Here is a 24,035-nt window from a genome sequence, read left to right on the forward strand (position 1 = left end):
AAAAAGACAAAAATCCAGCAAAAAATGACAAAAATCCAGCAAAAAAAAGACAAAAATCCAGAAAAAAAGACAAAAATCCAACAAAAAAATTACAAAAATCCAGAAAAAAAAGACAAAAATCCAACAAAAAAATTACAAAAATCCAACAAAAAAATTACAAAAATCCAGAAAAAAAAGACAAAAATCCAACAAAAAAATTACAAAAATCCAACAAAAAAATTAGAAAAATCCAGAAAAAAAAGACAAAAATCCAACAAAAAAATTACAAAAATCCAACAAAAAAGTGACAAAAATCCAGCAAAAAAGTGACAAAAATCCAGCAGAAAAATTACAAAAATCCAGCAAAAAAAGACAAAAATCCAACAAAAAAATGACAAAAATCCAGCAAAAAAGTGACAAAAATCCAACAAAAAAAAGACAAAAATCCAGCAAAAGAAAGACAAAAATCCAACAAAAAAAAGACAAAAATACAACAAAAAAGTGACAAAAAGACAAAAAAATCCAACAAAAAAGTGACAAAAATCCAGCAAAAAAATGACAAAAATCTGGCAAAAAATGACAAAAATCCAGCAAAAAATGACAAAAATCCAGCAAAAAAAAGACAAAAATCCAGCAAAAAAGTGACAAAAATCCAGCAAAAAAAAGACAAAAATCCAACAAAAAAAAGACAAAAATACAACAGAAAAATGACAAAAATCCAGCAAAAAAATGACAAAAATCCAGCAAAAAAGTGACAAAAATCCAGCAAAAAAATGACAAAAATCCAACAAAAAAGTGACAAAAATCCAGCAAAAAAGTGACAAAAATCCAACAAAAAAGTTACAAAAATCCATCAAAAAAGTGACAAAAATCCAACAAAAAAGTTACAAAAATCCATCAAAAAAGTGACAAAAATCCAAAAAAAAAGTTACAAAAATCCAGCAAAAAAATGACAAAAATCCAACAAAAAAGTTACAAAAATCCATCAAAAAAGTGACAAAAATCCAGCAAAAAAGTGACAAAAATCCAACAAAAAAGTGACAAAAATCCAGCAGAAAAATCCAACAAAAAAGTGACAAAAATCCAGCAAAAAAGTGACAAAAATCCAACAAAAAAGTGACAAATATCCAGCAAAAAAAATCCAACAAAAAAGTGACAAAAATCCAGCAAAAAAGTGACAAAAATCCAACGAAAAAGTGACAAAAATCCAACAAAAAAAGACAAAAATCCAGCAAAAAAGTGACAAAAATCCAACAAAAAAAGACAAAAATCCAACAAAAAAAGACAAAAATCCAACAAAAAAAAGACAAAAATCCAGCAAAAAAATCCAACAAAAAAGTGACAAAAATCCAATGAAAAAGTAACAAAAATCCAGCAAAAAAGTGACAAAAATCCAGCAAAAAAGCAATTAATAAAGTGACAGAAACACATAGGGGAAACAAAAAGTGACGACAATGGCAAAGAGGAGAGAATGCATTTGGTTTTAGCGGGTGGTAAGAGGTTAATGTTAATTTTTCCTTTAATACTATGGACCAGGATTCTGTGTCCTTAATAAAGCTTGATTGATTATAAATTGTGCCTCTTTACTTTAACCCCCATCTTAACCGTGTGCATGTTCTCCAGTTCAACTTTACCCAAATCCATAAGCTCACAGCCTATAGGCCAGTGTAACGCCTCATTTGAAAGCGAAGACATACAAAACGGTTGTCGTATCTTTTTGCCCCTTTCTTTTTATGGCTTCTTTTGTTGGGTTTTTGCCACATTTTCAACAAAAGAGCGACAACAAAAACATAACAAAAAACATAACAAAAAACTTCATGCACAGGGAAACTCAAATGCCCCTAAGCAATAAAAATGTGATAAAAATCCAACAAAAAAGTGATGGGAAAAAAAAAATGAATGAGGCGTTACACTGTCATATAGGCTGTGAGCTTATGGATTTGGGTAAAGCTTCTAGGTTAAGAGGTTGAAGTGCACATGACACACACAGTTTTTGGTAAAACATAGTTAGCATGATTATATTTAAGATTTTGGTAAAGATTGTCCCCAGCTTCCTTTACTTTGGCCGTTTTTGCGATGTTTATAGTTTCACTTCCTTATTTTACACAGACAGGAAGTGACATCGATGAAGGCAAACTGTTGCCGTGCCGACCATGTAATGTCAATGGGAAATGAGTCAAACTGCAGGAACTTTACCTCCATCTATGTCGCTTCCTGTCAGCAGCTTAAAAATACAAAAAACATGCCGAACATTTCTTCATTAGTGCCTTTGTCTGCACACGGAAGGAAATGACCATATTTGGATTACAGCGTCATCTCGGTCACAGCTTTTCCTGCTACACGTGGATACCAAACATGTCAGTATTTGTGAATAAATAAGCGTGGGAAAGTCCAGGGAGAGTCGCCACGTTGGAGGGATTTCCTTTCCTTTTCCATTGACGACTTTAACCTGCCGTGACTCCCCAAAAACAGAGTAACTTTAAAAATGTGTTCAAGTCAAATTTAATGCTTTTTTTATGACATTTTAACGCCACAAACATTTGCTTTCATTCCCGTAAACAGAGAAATAGAAAGTTTGGATATTTAAAAGCAAATGTGAAACTTTACAGCACAGAAAGAGTAAAACTGACAGAAAATGTACAGAAATGATCAGCAAACCCTAAAACTGACAGTGTTTACGATTGTTGTCCAAAGACAGTTACATAGAATAACGTACATGATCTTTATGTGGCGCAGCCCGAGGTCACGTGATCAAAAATTGTGCTCATGACAAAGAAGAGTCCCAACAGAGCAAAAACAAAGCTCTGACAAAATGATTCAATCCGACCCGGCTTGACTTTTTGAGACTTGTAACCGTGAAACAGTGTCATTCCCTTGTTTTTTTTCATTACAAGCATAAAACAGGAACCTTTACAGAGCGGGTGTTTGTATATTCACGATCTTTGTAGGTTAGAAAAGGCAATATTGATCTAAAAATCCAGAAAAGAAGGAAAAGGTTTTTTAAAAGTAAATGATCAGGCTCCTCCCCCTCCTCCTGATTGGACCTGACAGGCTGGGGCGGCACGGTAGGAAGGCGGGACTTCAAAAAAATAATATATCAGATTATTACTGACTTTACATCGAAATGCAAGAGCAGGTGGTCAATTGTGCACATTTTATAACATTTGTACCACATTTAGACTTCCAGACTATCACTTTAAGGTGCTATTGAAAGGTTGTTTAATGTGACTCTAATTGTCCCCCGAACACTACACGAGCACGACTAGATCTGGGTACTGTTCGATACAGTAAACGATACTATTTTTGATAACTATGCTCAAATATTTGTTATTTTAAACCAGAAAACAGAATAGTATTCATTTATTCCATTAACCTCTTACCACCCGCCAAAACCAAATGCATTCTCTCCTCTTTGCCATGGTCGTCACTTTTTATTTCCCTTATGTGTTTTTGTCACTGTTTTATGGCACTTTTGTTACTTTTTTGATGCATTTTTGTCACACTTTTTGCTGCTCCTTTGTCACTTTTTTGTTGGATTATTGTCACTTTTTTGCTGGATTTTTGTCACTTTTTTGCTGGATTTTTGTCATTTTTTTGCTGGATTTTTGTCATTTTTTTTCTGGATTATTGTCACTTTTTTGTTGGATTTTTGTCACTTTTTTGCTGGATTTTTGTCACTTTTTTGCTGGATTTTTGTCACTTTTTTGCTGGATTTTTGTCATTTTTTTTCTGGATTATTGTCACTTTTTTGCTGGATTTTTGTCATTTTTTTGCTGGATTATTGTCACTTTTTTGCTGGATTTTTGTCACTTTTTTGCTGGATTTTTGTCACTTTTTTGCTGGATTTTTGTCTCTTTTTTGCTGGATTATTGTCACTTTTTTGATGGATTTTTGCCATTTTTTTGTTGGATTATTGTCACTTTTTTGCTGCTCCTTTGTCACTTTTTTGCTGGATTTTTGCCTCTCTTTTTTTGCTGGATTTATTTCACTTTTTTGCTGGATTGTCGTTATTTTTTTGCTGGATTATTGTCACTTTTTTGTTGGATTATTGTCACTTTTTTGCTGGATTATTGTCACTTTTTTGCTGCTCCTTTGTCACTTTTTTGATGGATTTTTGCCCCTTTTTTTTCTGGATTAATGTCTTTTTTTTTTTTTTTTTTTGTCATTTCTTTGCTGGATTTTTGCCTCTTTTTTGCTGGATTTTTGTCACTTTTTGCTGGATTTTTGTTAAAAAAATTCTGAATTACCGTCCTTTTTTTTGCTGAATTTTTGCCATTTTTTGCTGGATTTTTGTCATATTTGTCAATTTACATCCTCATTTTCTTCTCGTTTTTTGTCTCTATTTTGAAGAAGCTTTTAGATTGGGAGAATCTGGAGAACAGGAGAAAACATGTTCAGGTGGGAGTTAAGAGGTTAAAGAATATTTCCTTTAAATTTGCTTCATTTATTTGAGCTGAAACAACCATCCCTGGACCAAACAGGCGTCAAAACTTGGTCTCTGAAGATACATTTTTCAGCACCTGCTTTCGATACTTTCATTTTTTCTATACCAGATCAACTCCAAGCCCCTCCCACCTCCCCTGCTCTTGCTCCTCTTTGCTGCACGGCTGTTTTAATAGAGAGAAAAGAGAAATATAGGCTGTAGAGACGCTCCACAATGAAGGGGTTAAGCTTGAAATCATGAAAGCACTTCCTGGATACGTCAGGAGGAGCTTCACGAGTCGCGGTGCAAAAGAACAGCCACTGGGGAAGATTGAAAGATTACTCAAAGATGTGCTAGTGGCTCCAAACACGGCTCCAGGTCTGCTATCGATGAGAGAACAACATTGTAACACGGTAAAAAGCTCCAAAAAGTCCACATTGTGTAACCCCTCCCCTTTAATAGCATTGCCAGTCTTTCTGCTGGGCTGGTTTCTGTCGGCTCACAGCTCAGTCCTCCCTCAGATACGCCTCGGGCACCTCCTCCTCCTCCTCCTCCTCGGCGGCGGCGTGTTGGGCCACCCGCTCCACCTCCAGGACCTTTGTCTGCGTCAACAGTCTGTCAGCGTCCGCCGCCAGCTTCCGGACCTCGGCCGCCTGCCCGCGGGCCAGGTGCAGGTGGGTGTTCACGGTGACGCAGGCCTGCTCCGCCCCTGTAAACAAAACCACACGGGGTCATGTGGTCCCGCTCACACGCTCCGACAAGTAAACACCGAAGAAACTGAACATGGAGGCTGGAGTATATCACACTGGAATATGACAAGAGTTACAAGTACGCAGGTGGTCACACATTTACTATGATGCTTCTAAGTATCCAAGCATCCGAACTTGTACAATGAGCGTTAAAGTGATAGTCTGTAGGTTTGCGAAGTGAGGAGAGCTGGAGTGAAATTAAAAGCAAATAATCAAATCCCTCCCCTCTTTAACCAGAGAGTCCTTCTCAGTTTGGAGGAGAAGAAGGAAAAGGTTTTTTAAAAGTAAATGATCAGGCTCCTCCCCCTCCTCCTGATTGGATCGGACAGGCACGGTAGCGCCTCCGCTTCACAGCTAAAAGGTCCCAGGTTCGATTCCCACCAGGACGGGGCCTTCCTGTGTGGAGTTTGCATGTTCTCCCCGTGTCTGCGTAGGTTTCCTCCAGGTACTCCGGTTTCCCCTACCACTAAACACATGCACGATAGGGGAATTCTCCATCAGCCTGGCTCCACGTCATGGAAATGCAGAGGATAATAAAGCGTAAACAAACAAACAAACAAACAAACAAACAAACAGGAAAAGCTTGTCTCATTGGTCGACACGGGAGGAGACTAGATCCAGGAAGGCGGGACTTCAAAAAAATTATAGATTATTACTGACTTAACATCGAAATGCAACAGCATGTCTTGACTGAAGAGCAACAGTGTAATGCCTGATTTGAAAGCGAAGACTTACAAAAGTGATTGAAACTTTTTGTCACGTTGTCGCCACATTTTTGTCATGTTTTTGTTGCTTTTACGTCACTTTTTTGTCACTTTCGTTTTGTGTTTTTGTGGCTTTTTTGTTGCTTTTTTTCCATTGCTTTGTTGGGTTTTCGTCTCTTTTTTCTCATGTTTTTGTGGGTTTTTGTTGCTTTCCCGGCACATTTTTGTTCCGTTTTCATCCTCATTTTCGTCGCTGTTTTGATTCTTTTCTTTTAAGCTTTTAGATTCAGGTAAAGCTCGGCTAAAACCTCTTAACTCCCACCTGAACCGATCACATTTTCCCCAGTTTGGCTTTACCCAAATCTAAAAGCTTCCTGGGGAAAAAAAACGTCAAAATGGAGATGAAAAATGAGAAGAAAATGAGGACGTAAACGCAAAATGGCGCAAAATAGCAAGAAAAAAGCGTCAAAAACTCAACAAACATTTGACAAAAGAGCAGCAAGAACGTGACAAAAAAGTGATGAAAGTGCAGCAAAAAAAAGAGACAAAATGTGACAATAAATTGAAACAAAAAAGTGATAAAAGGAGACAAAAAACTCAACAAAAGAGCAGCAAAAAAGTGACAAAAATGGAACAAAAAAAGTTTGCAACAACTCGAGGAAAAACATCAGTTTTGTGGGTCTTAGCTTTCGAATGAGGCGTTACTCTGGCCTTTAGGCAAAGAGGAGAGAATGCATTCGGTTTCAGGAGATAAGAGGAGAAAATGGAAAGGCCAGACCGGTGGCCCAAGAGCCAGTGGCCCGTCTGTGCTCTTCCAGAATGGACATATGGCCAGTCCAAACCTGTGCAAATCTTATCCATTTTCCTTAGTGCCAAAGGAAGAGTCCCAAAAGAATCATGTGCAGCTGCGTTTACGTCACGTAAAAATGGACATGGACTGTGTAAAGAAAGATCTTTCAAAAAATCCACATGAAAATGCTTCCTTATATATTATTTTATATAATGACAAAAGCATGAAGATGTTCAATAGGTTTTCGAATAAAACAACCCTTAAATAAATACGCAAATGTACGTGTATGTACGTCTTGCTTCTCTTTTGTGAAGGTTTAGACAGGACTGTAAAAGGTTTGGAGAAATTTTCAAGATTTCCTTCCTAAATTTCGCTACGTTAACAATTTTACGAAGAATCGCAAAATTGCAGTGTTTTTCCTCACAATAATCTTGACTCAAAAATGTTGTCAAGATGTACCATTTACTTTATTCCGGAATTTCGCGTGGGATCCGCCATGATTAGAGCCCGCCCCCTTCACTCGTATTAGTTTACAATCAGTTCTGCATGGGGAATAGGTTTTGGCATATTTTTACAGGCTTTGTTACTGTTTTTACTCACTTGCTTTGGCATCGAACTGGTACTCGGTATCGGTGACTACTCTGGGCCCAAGTATCGGTATCGGATCGGAAAAACTGGTATTGGGACAACACTAGGATAAACCAGGCCTGAGCTTCTAACAAAGCAATATTTACAGTTTAGAAGCATCAAACACAGGATTATAAACAAGACATTTGTCGCTTCTTGATATGGGTCAAAACATGTAGAACAGTTCAAATTTCGCCTTGTTTTTCGGGGTTCAAAGCTCAGTGAATCAGGTAGGCAGACTTTCACAGCTGGCTTCTTCCACAAGAGACTTAATGATATTTTCTGTGAATGGAAACGACGTGGGAAAGGAGTAAAGCGGCGATGTTGTAGTGATCCAGGAAGTGCCTGGTTCTGGCCTGTTTGGGACAGTTTGGGACGTCAGCGCTGTCATTAGCCGACCGCCCCCGTCCATCAGCCCCATTCAGGACGCACAAACCTGCGCTGAGTGAGGCCCAACGAGGCGAGAGGCGTCACAGCCGACAGTGACACTTTCTCAGCCGTTTGGACAGACGGCCTTTCAGCGCACGACCACGACCACGACCACGACCACGACCACGACCACGACCACGACGTGTCCGGGCAGAGCAGAGGAGGACGTACGGCTCGTCAGTCTTTGAGCTCCGTTCAAAGCAATTGCTTTATCTTTTAGCATTTCATTAAATCTTCCACCGCCTTCAGTGACTTATTTTTTCTTTTGAACCATTTTGCAACTTTGACCCACAACAAAGGGACAAATAATGATCAAATTCTACATCCTTCGATCTGCAAGCAGGTTGTGTATGGGCCTAAATCAGTAAATAAGTACCGTAAATGCTCTAATATAGGACGGGGCCTTTATTTACTCAAGGGAATCTAGGAAAAGGCCTTTATTGGAACAAGGCCACAATTAGAGACAGGCCTTTATTTCTATTTGAGCAAAACGGACGACCAGGAAAATGAAGAAAAACGAGATTTGTGTCCATTTGCACCTAAAATATTAGGTTCATTTATTAATTAACATTTCAAACCCTCTCCCAGCGGCTGGAACATTGATGCCTTTTATTTTGTCGGGACAACAGGAAGTGTTTCGTTGCTGTTAGCGGAGCTTTGACGTCAATGTCACTGCAGGTTTCTGTTTCGTTTTTACCGCGGACCGGATTATTTGTTGTTATCTTGTGTAAAAGGCGAGTTTAGACGGAGCGTTTGTGTTTGTGATCGATCATGAGACTGACCCGAGAGAAGACGAGACGCTCGCGCTGATGGGAGGAGTTATTTTGAGGCGTGGGACTGACCTGCACACGGAGCAGCTGGACGTGCTTTGAAGACGCGATGGAGACTTTATTAAAACCCTGGAGGGTCACGCAACTCTCCCCCTGTTTCCAAATATCGTCACAGGAGGTTTGAAAAGTGGATAAATCTGTGTCAAAGTTACGCTCGGATCAGCTCCTCCGCAGCGTCCCCCTCGGTCCGGGTTCCCGTTTGTTTACTTCCTGCACATGAGTTTTCATTTACACCAGTATGAGACAAATTCCTAACATGGGGAATATTTCTACTGCTATAGTTTCTAATAATAGCCCCGGCCTGTTTAAGAGACCGGCTTTAATTTGCCTCCGCCAGCCGCGAACCCGGCCTCTGTTAGAGACCCGGACGCTAATGGAACACAGGCCAGGATTAGAGAAGCTACGGTATATTTGCCTTTGTCAGTGGAATTTTATCCAAAAATAAAACCCATCTCATTACACAGAATGTTCCAGGCGACTGTTAACGGGTAAATTTACGACTTGGAAACATGTCTTGGAACGCTGCTCAAATGAGTAATTACAGCCTGTAAACTCTGATGGTCAGAGTCGTCCAAGTTCCATATAAGTTATAATAGGAGTCTGTAAAATATAATTGTGTTACTATGTGTATACTTCACATAGAAACTGGTTTGTCGGTTTTGACCCTTTGAACTTAGTAAAGGACAGCCCTCCATTTACTGACGAGAGAAAAGCAAACTTCCCGAACTCCTCTGGCCTGAACAGGAACAGGAACCTGCAGCAGCCTGTTGTAGTAAAAGGTTTTGACCCTGAGCTTCCTCCATTTGAAAGGCCAACATCAGGAGGCACTGACCTGAGGAGAACGCCGCCTCTGCCGCCGCCTCGCACAGTCGCACGGCACTGGCCCAGGTCAGCTCCAGCCGCTGGACCTCGTCCCGGCGCTCGTTTATCTGCAGGAGGAGAATCAATCACCAACATTAAACAGGGGCTAATCCTGGCTCTACACCGCGTTCCAAATTAGCATGCAAATTGTATTTCAGTGTCATAAAAGGTTCCATCATCATCATCAATCTCAGACGCCTGGGATGATTAGTTCTCAGGTTAAGCCCAGTTAAGGGAAAAACTACTGAAAAAGGACGTTCCACATTATTACGCAGAGAATCATGGGAAAGAAAAAGGATCTCTCTCCTGATGAAAAGCGTGAAATAGTTGAATGCCTTGGTCTAGGTGTGAAAACCTTCGATATATCATGAAAGTGTAATCCTCGTACTGTAAAGAGATTTGTGGATGATTCAGAGACACACGGGTTTGTGCAGATAATGGCACAATGAGGACGGTTTCTGCCAGACAAACACATCAGATTAAGAGAACAGATGCTACAAAACAGCAGACAGGTATTTGAGTCTCCCGAACATGAAGGTGTAGGACCCTCCAGAGGCTGCAGTTGTGCATAAACCTTCTATCTACTGTTAATTGAAGCTGAAACAGAAACGGCTGCAGTGGCTCAGAAATACACGAAGACTCATTTTGAAACAGTCTTGTTCACTGATGAGGCCGTGTAACCCTGGATGGTCAGGTGGATGGAGTAGTGGATAGTTGGTGAATGGCCACAATGTCCCAACAAGGCTGTGACGTCAGTAAGGAGGGGGCGGAGTCATGTTTTGGGCCAGAATCATGAGGAGAGAGCTGGTCGGCCCCTTTAGGATCCCTGAAGGTGTGAAAATGACCTTTGAAAAATATGTGGAGTTTCTGACTGACCACTGTCTTCAATGCTACAAAAAGAAGAGCTGTGTTTTCCCAAACAAAATCCTCTTCATCATGACAATGCACCATGTCCTGCTGTAAAGAAAACCTCTGCATCACTGGCTGCTATGGGCAAAAAAGGAGAGAAACTCATGATGTGGACCCCCTCCTCCCCTGACCTCAGCCCTATTGAGAACCTTTGGAGCCTAAAGCAAAACTTCTATGAGGGTGGGAGGCAGTTTTCATCCAAACAGCAGCTCTGGGAGGCTATTCTAACATCCTGCAAAGAAATCCAAGCAGAAACTCTCCAAAAACTCTTTCATTTAAGAATTTTTGAAGCTGCTATCACAGAAGGGCTCCTATGGTAAAATATAACTTCACCTGTTAAGATGTTTTTGATTGAAATAGCTTTTGATTTCAGTAAATATGACCTCCTAATGATACAACTTAAATTGCAACCTATCAAATGAGTGCGGTGTACACTTCAGAGTGGTTCGTTTCCATTTCAGAGGTTTTCAGAGGAAGTTGTGGGGCTGTGGTGAAGCTAGAGCGCAGGAAACTTCCTGTCTGTCATGTGTGTTTTTGGGTCAACTTCACCTTTTTGCGCCACAGTAATAAATCCAACAAATCATTCAATGTAAAGGCGTGTTGTTTTTGGCTTCTTAGGTTTTGTCTTAATTTCTTAACCCCTTAACTCCCACCTGAACCGAGCACATTTTCTCCAGTTTGGCTTTACCCCAGTCCAAAAACATTGACAAAAAAGTGATGAAAAATTGATGAAAAAATGACAAAAAAATGAAAAAAATGTGACAAAAAATGACCAAAAAATTGACAAAAAATGACAAAAAATTTAATAAAAAATTGACAAAAAAATGAAAAAAATTTGACAAAAAATGACCAAAAAATTGACAAAAAATGACGACAATGTGACAAAAAAGTGACAAAAAATGTGACAAAAAATGACAAAAAAAAGTGACAAAAATGTGACCAAAAATGACAAAAAAATGACAAAAAAATGACGAAAATGTGACAAAAAATGTGACAAAAAATGACAAAAAAAATGTGACAAAAATGTGACTAAAAATGACAAAAAAATTACAAAAAAATTACGAAAATGTGACAAAAAAATGTGACAAAAAATGACAAAAATGTGACCAAAAGATGACGAAAATGTGACAAAAAATGACAAAAAATTGACAAAAATTGACAAAAAATTGACAAAAAATTACAAAAAATTGACAAAAAATGACAAAAAAATTACAAAAATGCGAAGAAAAAAAAATGACAAAAAAGTTACAAAAATGAGTTGAATACCCAACAAAAAAATTATGGAAAAAAAATCTGATGACGTGAGGAAAAAGATCCTCTCGCTTCAGGCGGGAGTTAAGAGGTTAATGCGTATTTAGTCCAGCTTTGGTCAGTTCCAGTACATTATAAACACAGAAAAAACAGACCGTGTTAAACTGTCTTCACCTAAACATTTCCTGAGCGATGAAAGGTAGAAGTAGAATCTAAATTAGAGCCTGGTCCCCTCTTTGCCGCCGCTCACCCCATGGGCACCCTAGCTATAATTGAAGTCAGTTGGAAATTGGGATGAAGGTTGACAGGTTGTATCACGCTTTAAACAAACAGACACCGCCACAAAAAGTCAGGAATAGTCTTCGTGGACAAACACAACGCTGCTCCTGAATCGCTGAGTCCGTACCTGTGCTCTCTGCCCGATGATGACCTGCCACACAGCGTCCTCCTCTGTGGAGCTCCACTTCCCCAAAGAGTCCAGGTATCTCCTGTGCAGAGCGACGAGCGTGTGCACGGCCTGGAGCAACAACACAACAACGGGTTTAACCCCTTAACTCCCACCTGAACAGAGCACATTTTGTCCAGTTTGGCTTTACCCCAGTCCAAAAGCTTCTGGAAAAAAGCTGAGAAAATAGCAACAAAACTGAGGAAATGATGGAAATGTGACAAAAAAGTGAGAAAACTTGATGAAAAAGTGACGAAAACTTGATGAAAAAGTGGCAAAAATGTCACAAGAAATTGACAAAAATTGACAAAAATTTGACCCAAAAAATGACAAAAATGTGATTTAAAAAATGTGATAAAAAATGATTTTAAAAAATGATGAAAACATGACAAAAATGTGACCAAAATGTGATTAAAAAATGGATGAAAAAAGACAAAAATGTGACAAAAAAATGACAAAAAATGACAAAAAAAGTTACAAAAATGAGCACATTTTCTCCAGTTTGGCTTTACCCCATTCCAAAAGCTTCTGGAAAAAAGCTGTGAAAATAGCAACAAAACTGAGACGAAAACAATGATAGAAATGTGACAAAAAAGTGAGAAAACTTGATGAAAAAGTGACGAAAAATTTATGAAAAAGTGGAGAAAATGTCACAAGCAATTGACAAAAATGTGACAAAAATTTGACAAAAAAAAAGACAAAAAAAAAGAACAAAATTTGACAAAATTTGACAAAAAAATGACAAAAATGTGATAAAAAAATTGATGAAAAACTGACAAGAATGTGATAAAAATGTGACAAAAAAATGGCAAAAATGTGACAAAATTAAAAAAAAAATGACAAAAATGTGATTAAAAAATTTATGAAAAAATGACAAAAATGCGACAAAAAATGAGCACATTTTGTCCAGTTTGGCTTTACCCCAGTCCAAAAGCTTCTGGAAAAAAGCTGTGAAAATAGCAACAAAACAGACGAAATGTGACAAAAAAAGTGAGAAAACATTGACAAAAATGTCACAAGAAATTGACAAAAATGGACAAAAAGATGTGACAAAAATGTGATAAAAAATGATGGGGAAAAAATTACAAAAACGTGACAAAAATGTGACAAAAAAATAACAAAAAAGTGACAAAAATGAGTTGAATACCCAACAAAAAAATGATGGAAAAAAAATCTGATGACGTGAGGAAAAAGATCCCCTCGGTTCAGGCGGGAGTTAAGAGGTTAAGCCTCCCATACCTTCCTTCAGCGCAGAGAAATCCAACAGGAACAAGTACAGCTCACTACTGGACTTTCTCTGCCTGAAGGTAACAACAGGATGGATATTATAATCATAAAACCCGTTGACCCTGTAGTTTAGAGCTAATGCAGGGGATTCTTGCATTAGTTCAGCAGCTCATATTTCAGTCGTCTCTCGAACGTCAGCGTGTTTGAAATGCTCATACCTTTGAATACTGAGTGACGGCTTCTATAAGTGCGAGTGTGGCCTGAGAGAGGAAAGTGCTGGAGCTGTCTGTCGCTAAAGAGGCCGCTCGTCTGATGAGAGACTCGTGAGAGAGGTCGCCCTCCTGCAACAACGACAAAAACAAGCATCAGGAAACATTTATTACATCCATGTCATCAGCGGAGTGGCTTAACCTTTTATATTATGTCACTTCTTCAATTATATCCTGCCTTGTATATGATCATTTTGCAAAGGATAATAACAGTAATGCATCGGTCTTACAGAGCACTTTTCCCAAGCACAAATCTGTAAAGCCGGGTCTGCGACAAACGGTCACTCGTCGCTGGGAGAATCTGAGGTCGTCGCTCAAAATCACAGGTCTTACATTACACTTTGCACTGCGAGCTGGAGCGTCACAAGAAAAACTGGAGCCACGTATGCTGCTTCTTTTGGACACGCTCTTACTCCAAGGACTTCTGGAATGACTTCTGCAGCTTCATAATTGGAAATCTATATCAGGGCTTGGTCTAAAAATGTGAAAATGCTATTTAAGAACCATAGGAAAGAAGACACTTATTATATTATCTAGTTGCACTACCGTTTCTATAGCTTTTCTCATCAGCACAACCGTTTTCAGCAGTGCTAACATAGTAACAAGAGGGATTTCTAATCATCAATGACCTTCTAACACAATGTACCGTGAGACACTGGAGCCTCTGCACACATATGCAGGTTAAAAATCACCCATTTCCAGCTAGAATTGGCATGATGACATTAATCTCTTAAGTCCCGTCTGAACCGAGAGGATATTTTTCCTCACGTCATCAGATTTCTTTTCCATCATTTTTTTGTTGGGTATTCAACTCATTTTTGTGGCTTTTTAGTCATTTTTTGTCACATTTTTTGTCATTTTTTTTGTAATTTGTCGTCAAATTATATTATTTTTTTTGTCACATTTTGTCATTTGTTGTCAATTTTTTGTCATTTTTTTTGTCATTTTTTTATTTATTTTTTTTGTGTCATTTTTTTGGTCATTTTTTTATTTATTTTTGGTCACATTTTGTCAAATTTTTGTCATTTTTTCATCAATTTTTCTTATCAAATTTGTGTCATTTTTTGGTCACATATTTGTAATTTTTTTGGTCAAAATTGTATCACATTTTTTGGTCATTTTTGTCACATTTGTCATATTTTCGTCAATTTTTTGTCACTTTTTTGTCACATTTCCATCATTGTTTTCGTCTCAGTCTTGTTGCTTTTTCACAGCTTTTTCCCAGAAGCTTTAGGACTGGGGTTAAAGCCAAACTGGAGAAAATGTGCTCGGTTCAGGTGGGAGTTAAGGGGTTAAAGCAGTAGTAAGTAACTTGTTTACTGTAATAAATCCTTTCCCCTCTGGTGGTAATACAAGTGTTAATGGGATGATTGGAGGGTCTCTCATCTCCCCCCGGTGTCTCTGGCCAGAAAACCTAAATTGCAATTTCCTTGCCACCGGGTCGGTGTCACCAATACACACTAATGGAATCACGAAGAAGAAGCTAACACACGACTATAAAGCCAAGTTGTTAGGTTGAGATTACTTACTATACTTTGTCAGTTGGAGATGGTGATAATAATAATAATGATAAAAATGCTGTTTTTGCCGTTTTAGGTCGACTCTACATATCTACTGACAGCTCTTTTTGGTTTCATGCGACATGTTTTTATTTGGTTCCACATTGAGCTCCCACAGTTTGCTTAGTGTGTGTGTTGTTGTTTTGTTTGTTTGTTTTTCTGTTATGTAGTATTATAAGCATTTGTAATGAAAATGAAGGACGCCCCAGGTAGAATAGCTTCTGCAATGAGTCAGGAGCAAATGGGGCTCTCATTAAAATGAAATGAAAAACAGGCTAACAGGCAAAGCTAACTGTGGGCTAGCGCCACTTAAACAGTTTTTACAGCCAAGTTTGAGTGAAAATGGATGAACAATATCCTTCTGGCCCTTTGTCTTTTCTGCAAGCGTAGTATTTACTCTCACTGACAGTTAACCTCTTAACCCCCGCCTGAACCGAGAGGATCTTTTTCCTCACGTCATCAGATTTTTTTTCCATCATTTTTTTGTTTGGTATTCAACTCATTTTTGTAACTTTTTTGTCATTTTTTGGTCCATTTTTTTGTCAAATTTTTATCACATTTTTGTCATTTTTTTGTAAATTTTTGGTAATTTTTTTGTCACATTTTTATCACATTTTTGTAATTTTTTGGTCACATTTTGTCATTTTTTTGTAACTTTTTTTTGTCATTTTTTGGTCACATTTTGTCATTTTTTTGTCAAATTTTTGTAATTTTTTTTGTCATTTTCTTGTGACATTTTTGCCACTTTTTCATAAATTTTTCGTCACTTTTTTGCCAATGTTTTCTAACTTTTTTGTCACATTTCCGTCATTGTTTTCGTCTCAGTTTTGTTGCTATTTTCACAGCTGCAGTAAAGCCAAACTGGAGGAAATGTGCTCGGTTCAGGTGAGAGTTAAGGGGTAAAAAAAAAAAAAACACAACTTGCTACAACACCTGCAGTAGCGCTTATGGCCTCTAGGGGCATGAGGTACTTAGTTCTGCTTTAACAATGTCTAGATTCTGATTCCTTTAATCCAAATTCTATCTCCACAAACACAAATACAGTAAGCAGAAACTGTACACATTTATATAGTGATATAACAAAAAGACTTTGAAAATGCTCAATATTTGTACAAGACACAATATTATCTAATGTAATTTATCATCTGGCATCATTTCTCTGTTTACAGTTGTCATACTTGCAATAAAACAAAAACAACTTTGGGGCTGATTGGCGATAATGAGGCTGCCGATGAAAAGGAAAACATATCTTTGCTATTGCTGTTTGAAAAATGAAATTCGAGTGATCCAGTGATCCAGATTTTGTGTTTTCCCAGACAGTGACATGAAGCTGAACCCACCTGTTTGAACGGTATGGCACATAGTGAGGCTCCGGCGGCTAAAGCAGAGACACTGGTGAAAACAGCACTTCTCACAGTCCCTGTTCTCTGGGCAGCAGGTGAGAGTCGGGGCAGGACGACGCGAGAACTTCTCCTGGAAACCACACGAAACAGAAGCACAGTCTTCAACAGCAGCCGGGGAGTCTCATGATAGAAAAGCTTCTGATACAATGGCTACAGGCTGCGTCCATCAAGTATTAACCTCTTACCCTCCGCCTTAACCGAGCGCAGTTTCTCCAGTTCGGCTTTACCCAAATCTAACAAGTTCTCACCTGGCGCTTACAGCATATTGGCCAGAGTGACGCCTCAAAGCCAAGACATACACAACAGATCCTTTTCCTCGCATTGCTGCCTCGTTGTTGTCACTTTTTCACATTCTTTTTCATCTCATGTTTGCCAGAGTTTGACACATTTTTGTTGTTTTTTTGTCACATTTTATTTATTTTTTGTCACATTTTTATTTATTTTTTTGTCACATTTTTATTTATTTTTTGTCACATTTTTATTTATTTTTTTGTCACATTTTAATTATTTTTTGTCACATTTTAATTTATTTTTTTGTCACATTTGTATTTATTTTTTGTCACATATTTATTATTTTTTGTCACATTTTTATTTATTTTTTGTCACATTATTTTTGTTTTTTGTCACATTTTTATTTCATTTTTTTGTCACATTTGTATTTATTTTTTGTCACATATTTATCATTTTTTGTCACATATTTATTTTTTTGTCACATTTTTTTTATTTTTTTGTCACATTTTTATTTATTTTTTTGTCACATTTTTATTATTTTTTGTAACATTTTTATTTATTTTTTGTCACATTTTTATTTATTTTTTGTCACATTTTTATTTATTTTTTTGTCACATTTTTGTCACATTTTTATTATTTTTTGTCACATTTTTATTTATTTTTTTTGTCACATTTTTATCATTTTTTGTCACATTTTTATTATTTTTTTGTCACATTTTTATTTATTTTTTGCCACATTTTTATTTATTTTTTTGTCACATTTTTATTTATTTTTTTGTCACATTTTTATTTATTTTTTGTCACATTTTTATGATTTTTTGTCACATTTTTATTTATTTTTTGTCACATTTTTATTTTATTTTTTTGTCACATTTTTTTATTTTTTTGTCACATTTTTATTCATTTTTTTTGTCACATTTTTATGATTTTTTGTCACATTTTTATTTATTTTTTGTCACATTTTTATTTATTTTTTGTCACATCTTTATTATTTTTTGTCACATTTTTATTTATTTTTTTGTCACATTTTTATTATTTTTTGTCACATTTTTATTTATTTTTTTGTCACATTTTTATTATTTTTTGTCACATTTTTATTTATTTTTTTGTCACATTTTTATTATTTTTTTGTCACATTTTTATTTATTTTTTGCCACATTTTTATTTATTTTTTTGTCACATTTTTATTTATTTTTTTGTCACATTTTTATTTATTTTTTTGTCACATTTTTATGATTTTTTGTCACATTTTTATTTATTTTTTGTCACATTTTTTTTTATTTTTTGCCACATTTTTATTTATTTTTTTGTCACATTTTTATTTTATTTTTTTGTCACATTTTTATTTATTTTTTTGTCACATTTTTATTCATTTTTTTGTCACATTTTTATGATTTTTTGTCACATTTTTATTTATTTTTTGTCACATTTTTATTTATTTTTTGTCACATCTTTATTATTTTTTGTCACATTTTTATTTATTTTTTTGTCACATTTTTATTATTTTTTGTCACATTTTTATTTATTTTTTTGTCACATTTTTATTATTTTTTGTCACATTTTTATTTATTTTTTGTCACATTTTTATTTATTTTTTGTCACATTTTTATTTATTTTTTTGTCACATTTTTGTCACATTTTTATTATTTTTTGTCACATTTTTATTTATTTTTTGTCACATTTTTATTTATTTTTTGTCACATTTTTATTTATTTTTTTTGTCACATTTTTATTTATTTTTTTGTCACATTTTTATTATTTTTTTGTCACATTTTTATTTATTTTTTGCCACATTTTTATTTATTTTTTTGTCACATTTGTATTTATTTTTTTGTCACATTTTTATTTATTTATTTGTCACATTTTTATGATTTTTTGTCACATTTTTATTTATTTTTTGTCACATTTTTATTTTATTTTTTTGTCACATTTTTATTTATTTTTTTGTCACATTTTTATTCATTTTTTTGTCACATTTTTATGATTTTTTGTCACATTTTTATTTATTTTTTGTCACATCTTTATTATTTTTTGTCACATTTTTATTTATTTTTTTGTCACATTTTTATTATTTTTTGTCACATTTTTATTTATTTTTTTGTCACATTTTTGTCACATTTTTATTATTTTTTGTCACATTTTTATTTATTTGTCACATTTTTATTTATTTTTTGTCACATTTTTATTTATTTTTTTTGTCACATTTTTATCATTTTTTGTCACATTTTTATTATTTTTTGTCACATTTTTATTAATTTTTGTCACATTTTTATTTATTTTTTTGTCACATTTTTATTTATTTTTTGTCACATTTTTATTTTATTTTTTTGTCACATTTTTATTCATTTTTTTGTCACATTTTTATGATTTTTTGTCACATTTTTATTTATTTTTTGTCACATTTTTATTTATTTTTTGTCACATCTTTATTATTTTTTGTCACATTTTTATTTATTTTTTTGTCACATTTTTATTATTTTTTGTCACATTTTTATTTATTTTTTGTCACATTTTTATTTATTTTTTGTCACATTTTTATTTATTTTTTTGTCACATTTTTGTCACATTTTTATTATTTTTTGTTACATTTTTATTTATTTTTTGTCACATTTTTATTTATTTTTTGTCACATTTTTATTTATTTTTTTTGTCACATTTTTATTATTTTTTGTCACATTTTTATTTATTTTTTGTCACATTTTTATTTATTTTTTTGTCACATTTTTATTATTTTTTGTCACATTTTTATCTTATTTTTTTTTACATTTTTATTTATTTTTTGTTACATTTTTTATTAGATTTTTTTTATTTTATTTTACAGTTTTTCCAAAAAACCTTTACATTTGGGTAAAACCAAACTGGAGAGAGATGCTCTGTTCAGGTGGGAGGTAAGAGGTTAAAAGGTTGATGGGAAAAAAAAACACAAATAAGAGTTACTTGCATGTAATAACAAAGGTATCTATCACTTAGTCACATTGATACATATCGATAAATGGTGAAGGTGCCGATATTGATATATTGATATATTGGTGTCGCGCGGTATCAGTCGTGTTTGTTGACAGGTTGACAACGATTTGATCAGTTTAAATGAGATGTTTTTACTCCGCGAAAAACTCTTCCGCTCAAACAGACACCATACATGACATGACAAAAGTGACTGACAGGAAACTAAAGGTGCAGTTAACCTTTAACCTCTCCCAATCATCATTAATCATTAACTGAGGACGACACTTAAAGGAATAGGCCACCGTTTTTAAATACTAAGATATCTTCTTACCTCACTTTAGACGTGTTAATATATCCCCGTCTGGTCTTTGTCCGTGCGCTCTGCCAGGCAAACGGAGCACATACGCAGCCTCTCCAACATGTCACATAGCTCCGAAAAAGCTCACGATAGAAGCTACCAAGCTCTTCCACGTGTTCCCTATTTAAATAAAGTTACGTGAAGTGTTTTCATGCGAAGTATATTTACACAGAAATGAAACATGTCGATTTTATAAGCAAATAAAAAGGGGGACTATATTGTGAGGCGTAATGATACGAGGAGCACAGCGTCCGCGTAGTAACTCCTAAAGACTTCCCCCGCTCACTTCCGTCAATAACCTTTAGGAGTTACTGCGCGGACGTTTTACTCCTCGTATCATTACGCCTCACAATATAGTCCCCCTTTTTATTTGCTTATAAAATCGACATGTTACATTTCTGTGTAAATATACTTCGCATGAAAACACTTCACGTAACTTTATTTAAATAGGGAACACGTGGAAGAGCTTGGTAGCTTCTATCGTGAGCTTTTTTGGAGCTATGTGACATGTGGGAGAGGCTGCGTATGTGCTCCGTTTGCCTGGCAGAGCGCACGGACAAAGACCAGACGGGGATATATTAACTCGACTAAAGTGAGGTAAGAACATATTTTAGTATGTAAAAACGGTGGCCTATTCCTTTAATGTGGGTCCGAGTCCAGGGAATACGCGACACAAGCTCAGGAAGTAACAGTATTAAAGCTTTTGTTTACAACACTGTGGTTCGTTCAAGTAAAGACTGTCATTCATTATAAAACATGAGCAACAGCAGAGAAAACACACACAGAAGGGCAAACAGGTCCCAGGCGGGCTGAGCACTTTAAATGTTCTTAAAAGTGTAAATATCGCATAAAGTTTACCTGAAAACAGAGAGGTAAGTTTTCCACCGTCTCAGCGCCGCCATGTTGGTGCTCCTCTGTAAAGTGTCCGGGTGAGATCATGCGCTGGTGCTGCTGTCAGTTCCCCAGAGCCTCTTATGTGTATTTTTGGCTCCATCTAGTGGCCGCAGTAAATAAGACTCCGCCTTAAAGGAACAGGCCATCGTTTTTAAATAGAGATATGTTCTTACCTGAGCTTTTTTCTACATAAAAATGTAGAAAAAAATAAAATAAAAATGTGACAAAAAACAAAAATAATGACAAAAAAATAATAAAAATGTGACAAAAAAAACAAAAATAATGTGACAAAAAAATAATAAAAATGTGACAAAAAAATAAATAAAAATGTGACAAAAAATAATAAAAATGTGACAAAAAATAATAAAAATGTGTGAGCATCGTTATTTAGCTTTTTTGTCATATTTCTTACCACATTTTTATCTAATTTCCGTTGCTTTTTGTTGCTTTTCCTCACCCACATGTTTATTTTTTTCACTTCCTCATCGCTGTTTGTAATCTATTGCACTGAGATATGTTCTTACCTTAGCTTTGACGAGTTCTTTAGGACCTGTCTGATCTTCCCCCGTGCCTTCAGTCACGTAAACACAGCGCAGACGGCGTTAGCATTTAGCCTCTCCCTCTCTCCTCTATAGCTCCAAAACAGGTCAAGATAGAAGCTACCAAGCTCTTCCACGTTTTCTCTATTTAAATATGGTTACGTGAAGTGTTCCACTACAAAGTATAATTACACAAAATTAAACAATGTGGATTTTCTAAGCGGATAAAAGGGGTAGCTATATTGTAAGGCGTAATAATACCAGGAGTAATTTGGCATCCGCACAGTAAAGTAAACGAGAGGATCTTTTTCCTCACGTCGTCAGATTTTTTTCCATCATTCTTTTATTGGGTATTCAACTCATTTTTGTAACTTTTTAGTCATTTTTTGTCACATTTTTGTAATTTTTTTCTTATCACATTTTTGTCATTTTTTGTCATTTTTTTAAAAAAAATTTTGTCAAATTTTTAAAACATGTTTGTCATTTTTTCATAAATTTTTTGTCACTTTTTTGTCAATGTTTTCTTACTTTTTTGTCATTTCCATTTCCATCATTGTTTTCGTCTCAGTTTTGTCGCTATTTTCACAGCTTTTTTCCAGAAGCTTTTGGACTGGGGTAAAGCCAAACTGGAGAAAATGTGCTCGGTTCAGGTGGGAGTTAAGGGGTTAAACAGTAACCGAAAAACCTATAAAATCCCTGTTAAAATCCCAGTTAAGACCTGAGCTCAGCCGTGTCTCTCTTTCAGCGACATCTAGTGGTCACAGGAGGGAACGCTGCAGGTGAAGAGTAATGGAGAACTACATTTCAAACTTGCTGTCGATCATTGGCATAAATAAAAGACAATAATTGCAAGTTTTATTTATGGGATGTCTTATTATGGGACTAGTTTCACGGGTAAAATATGGGGCAAAAACATATAAAAAGTGTAATTTTACCAGGTTTTATTATATTGAAAGATCACTAAAGAAGCTTGGATTTGGATACCTAGAAGTCCTTCTTGGGAGGAGCAAAACCTTTCTCACACTCATCAGATGGGTTTCTTTACTGTTTCACAAAACCTCTCCCACACTCGTCGCAGTGACAGCAGATAACATTTGCTTAACTATCTGGACATCCCCACACACAACCAAACTAGAGGACCAGAGATGTGGGGACTGAGGTGACGGTCACACTGAGAGCAATAGTCATTCAACCAAAACATAAAATAATAAAAATAAAGATGTCACTGGACATGTGGAGATAAGAGCTTACGGTGAGGACTGCACCTGTGACTTGCACTTGTCTTTGGGCGAACTCTAAACTGACAGCAGACTTTCTTAATCTGATGGATGGAGCTATGGGCACACTGGTGTGTGTGATTTCAAACGTGCCTCTGCGGCCCGTACGCTGCTGGGGGCTCGTGGGTTATAGAAAACATGTCGAACTATCTTACTGCCTCGTTTTGTAATCCTTGTATAACTACGATTGCCTAATCGTGAACACTTTTTTTAACTTGACATCCCGACCAAAGCGACTTCAAAAGCTACAAAAGCCAATGTAAAAGGCTGTAATATTTAGTCCATAGTTTATTACAAGGTGTGGATGTTGTGGCTAAGAAAAATGCTAAAAGCAAAGCTGTTCTTAGAGCCTTTATTAGCACAAGAGGACAGAGTGAAGACAGTCGCAGGAGAGTCTGCCGGTTTAACAAAACAGCCAGCTTATATACCACAGAGAGTGGTTTACAACAAAGCATTCTTTACCAGGACACTAAAATAGATGTCTTTAAACAGATGTCGTGAATACAACTGTAACAACAATTGAACAACTGCAATCTAACTTCATTGCATGGTCAGCAGGAAGGCCAGCTTTGGTCAACAGGAGTTCACAGGAGATAGCAGAGAAACAACTGTTATCTCACTTTAAGCCAAGAACATATTATATTATTTAGAAAACTGAAAACAAGAAGACACATATTTCCACAATTCCTCCCTTTGATCACATTTAAACACATGTGATCACACAAAGCAAAACATTATCAAAAAGCACATAACTACTTATATAGGGACAAAGATCATTACAAAACCATTGAATATGACACCATTGTGACACCATTGAACACCTTTTGAAATCCAGCGCGGGGCACAGAACAAGCTAAAGCCACAGTATTCAGATCTAATCTACACTTAATTTATGAGTGATATTTACATCTTAGACCTAAATGACACCACTTAACTTTTATTTTCTTATCATTTCTAGTTCTTTCGATCAAAAAGGGTCATCATTATTTCTACAGAGAGAAAATGGAGTCTCATTTTTGGCCTCTCCTTTTCAACAACTGCAACCGATTCCGTGTGCACCCAGAATGGCAGCAAATGTGGAAAATTGGGCAATATAAATTTATTTGCATCTGTACAAGTGGGCAAGCAGTGTTAATTTCGTCAACTAAAATATTTAGTCTTAATTTTAGTCAAAGTGTTATTTTTGACGACTAAAATTGGACTAAAACTAAATTAAAAGTTTCTCATGAGACTAAAACTATGAAATCATCCAAACTTCTATTGACCGTCTGAAAAAGCCTCAGATCATTTAAATTTTCTGCCAATGGATCAGCTCTGAGCTTTGTTCATGTGGAG

General features: G+C 35.7%; 1 protein-coding gene across 1 annotated transcript; it reads right to left on the reverse strand.

Annotated features, from left to right (window-relative positions):
• Positions 1-4,554: 4,554 nt before the first annotated feature.
• Positions 4,555-20,919, reverse strand: LOC306976931 (diablo IAP-binding mitochondrial protein-like). The gene is made up of 6 exons (XM_079575061.1): positions 20,849-20,919; positions 16,393-16,525; positions 13,443-13,565; positions 11,959-12,069; positions 9,364-9,460; positions 4,555-5,111 (listed from the first exon to the last, which is right to left on the reverse strand). Exons 1-6 carry the CDS (start codon positions 20,890-20,892, stop codon positions 4,909-4,911), a joined length of 711 nt encoding a protein of 236 aa, XP_079431187.1. The 5' UTR covers positions 20,893-20,919; the 3' UTR covers positions 4,555-4,908.
• Positions 20,920-24,035: the final 3,116 nt, after the last annotated feature.

This window comes from Gobius niger (assembly GCF_951799975.1).
Source record: "Gobius niger genome assembly, chromosome: 1".
In the NCBI taxonomy this organism is placed as follows: Eukaryota; Metazoa; Chordata; class Actinopteri; order Gobiiformes; family Gobiidae; genus Gobius; species Gobius niger.

Bases quoted from the DNA above. Each gene is read 5' to 3' on its own strand.
- LOC306976931 (XM_079575061.1), bottom strand. From the start codon at position 20,892: ATGGCGGCGCTGAGACGGTGGAAAACTTACCTCTCTGTTTTCAG. The intron at 16,526-20,848 runs GTAAACTTTATG...TGTGGTTTCCAG, and splicing joins ACTTACCTCTCTGTTTTCAG to GAGAAGTTCTCGCGTCGTCC. The intron at 13,566-16,392 runs GTGGGTTCAGCT...TCGTTGTTGCAG, and splicing joins GTGCCATACCGTTCAAACAG to GAGGGCGACCTCTCTCACGA.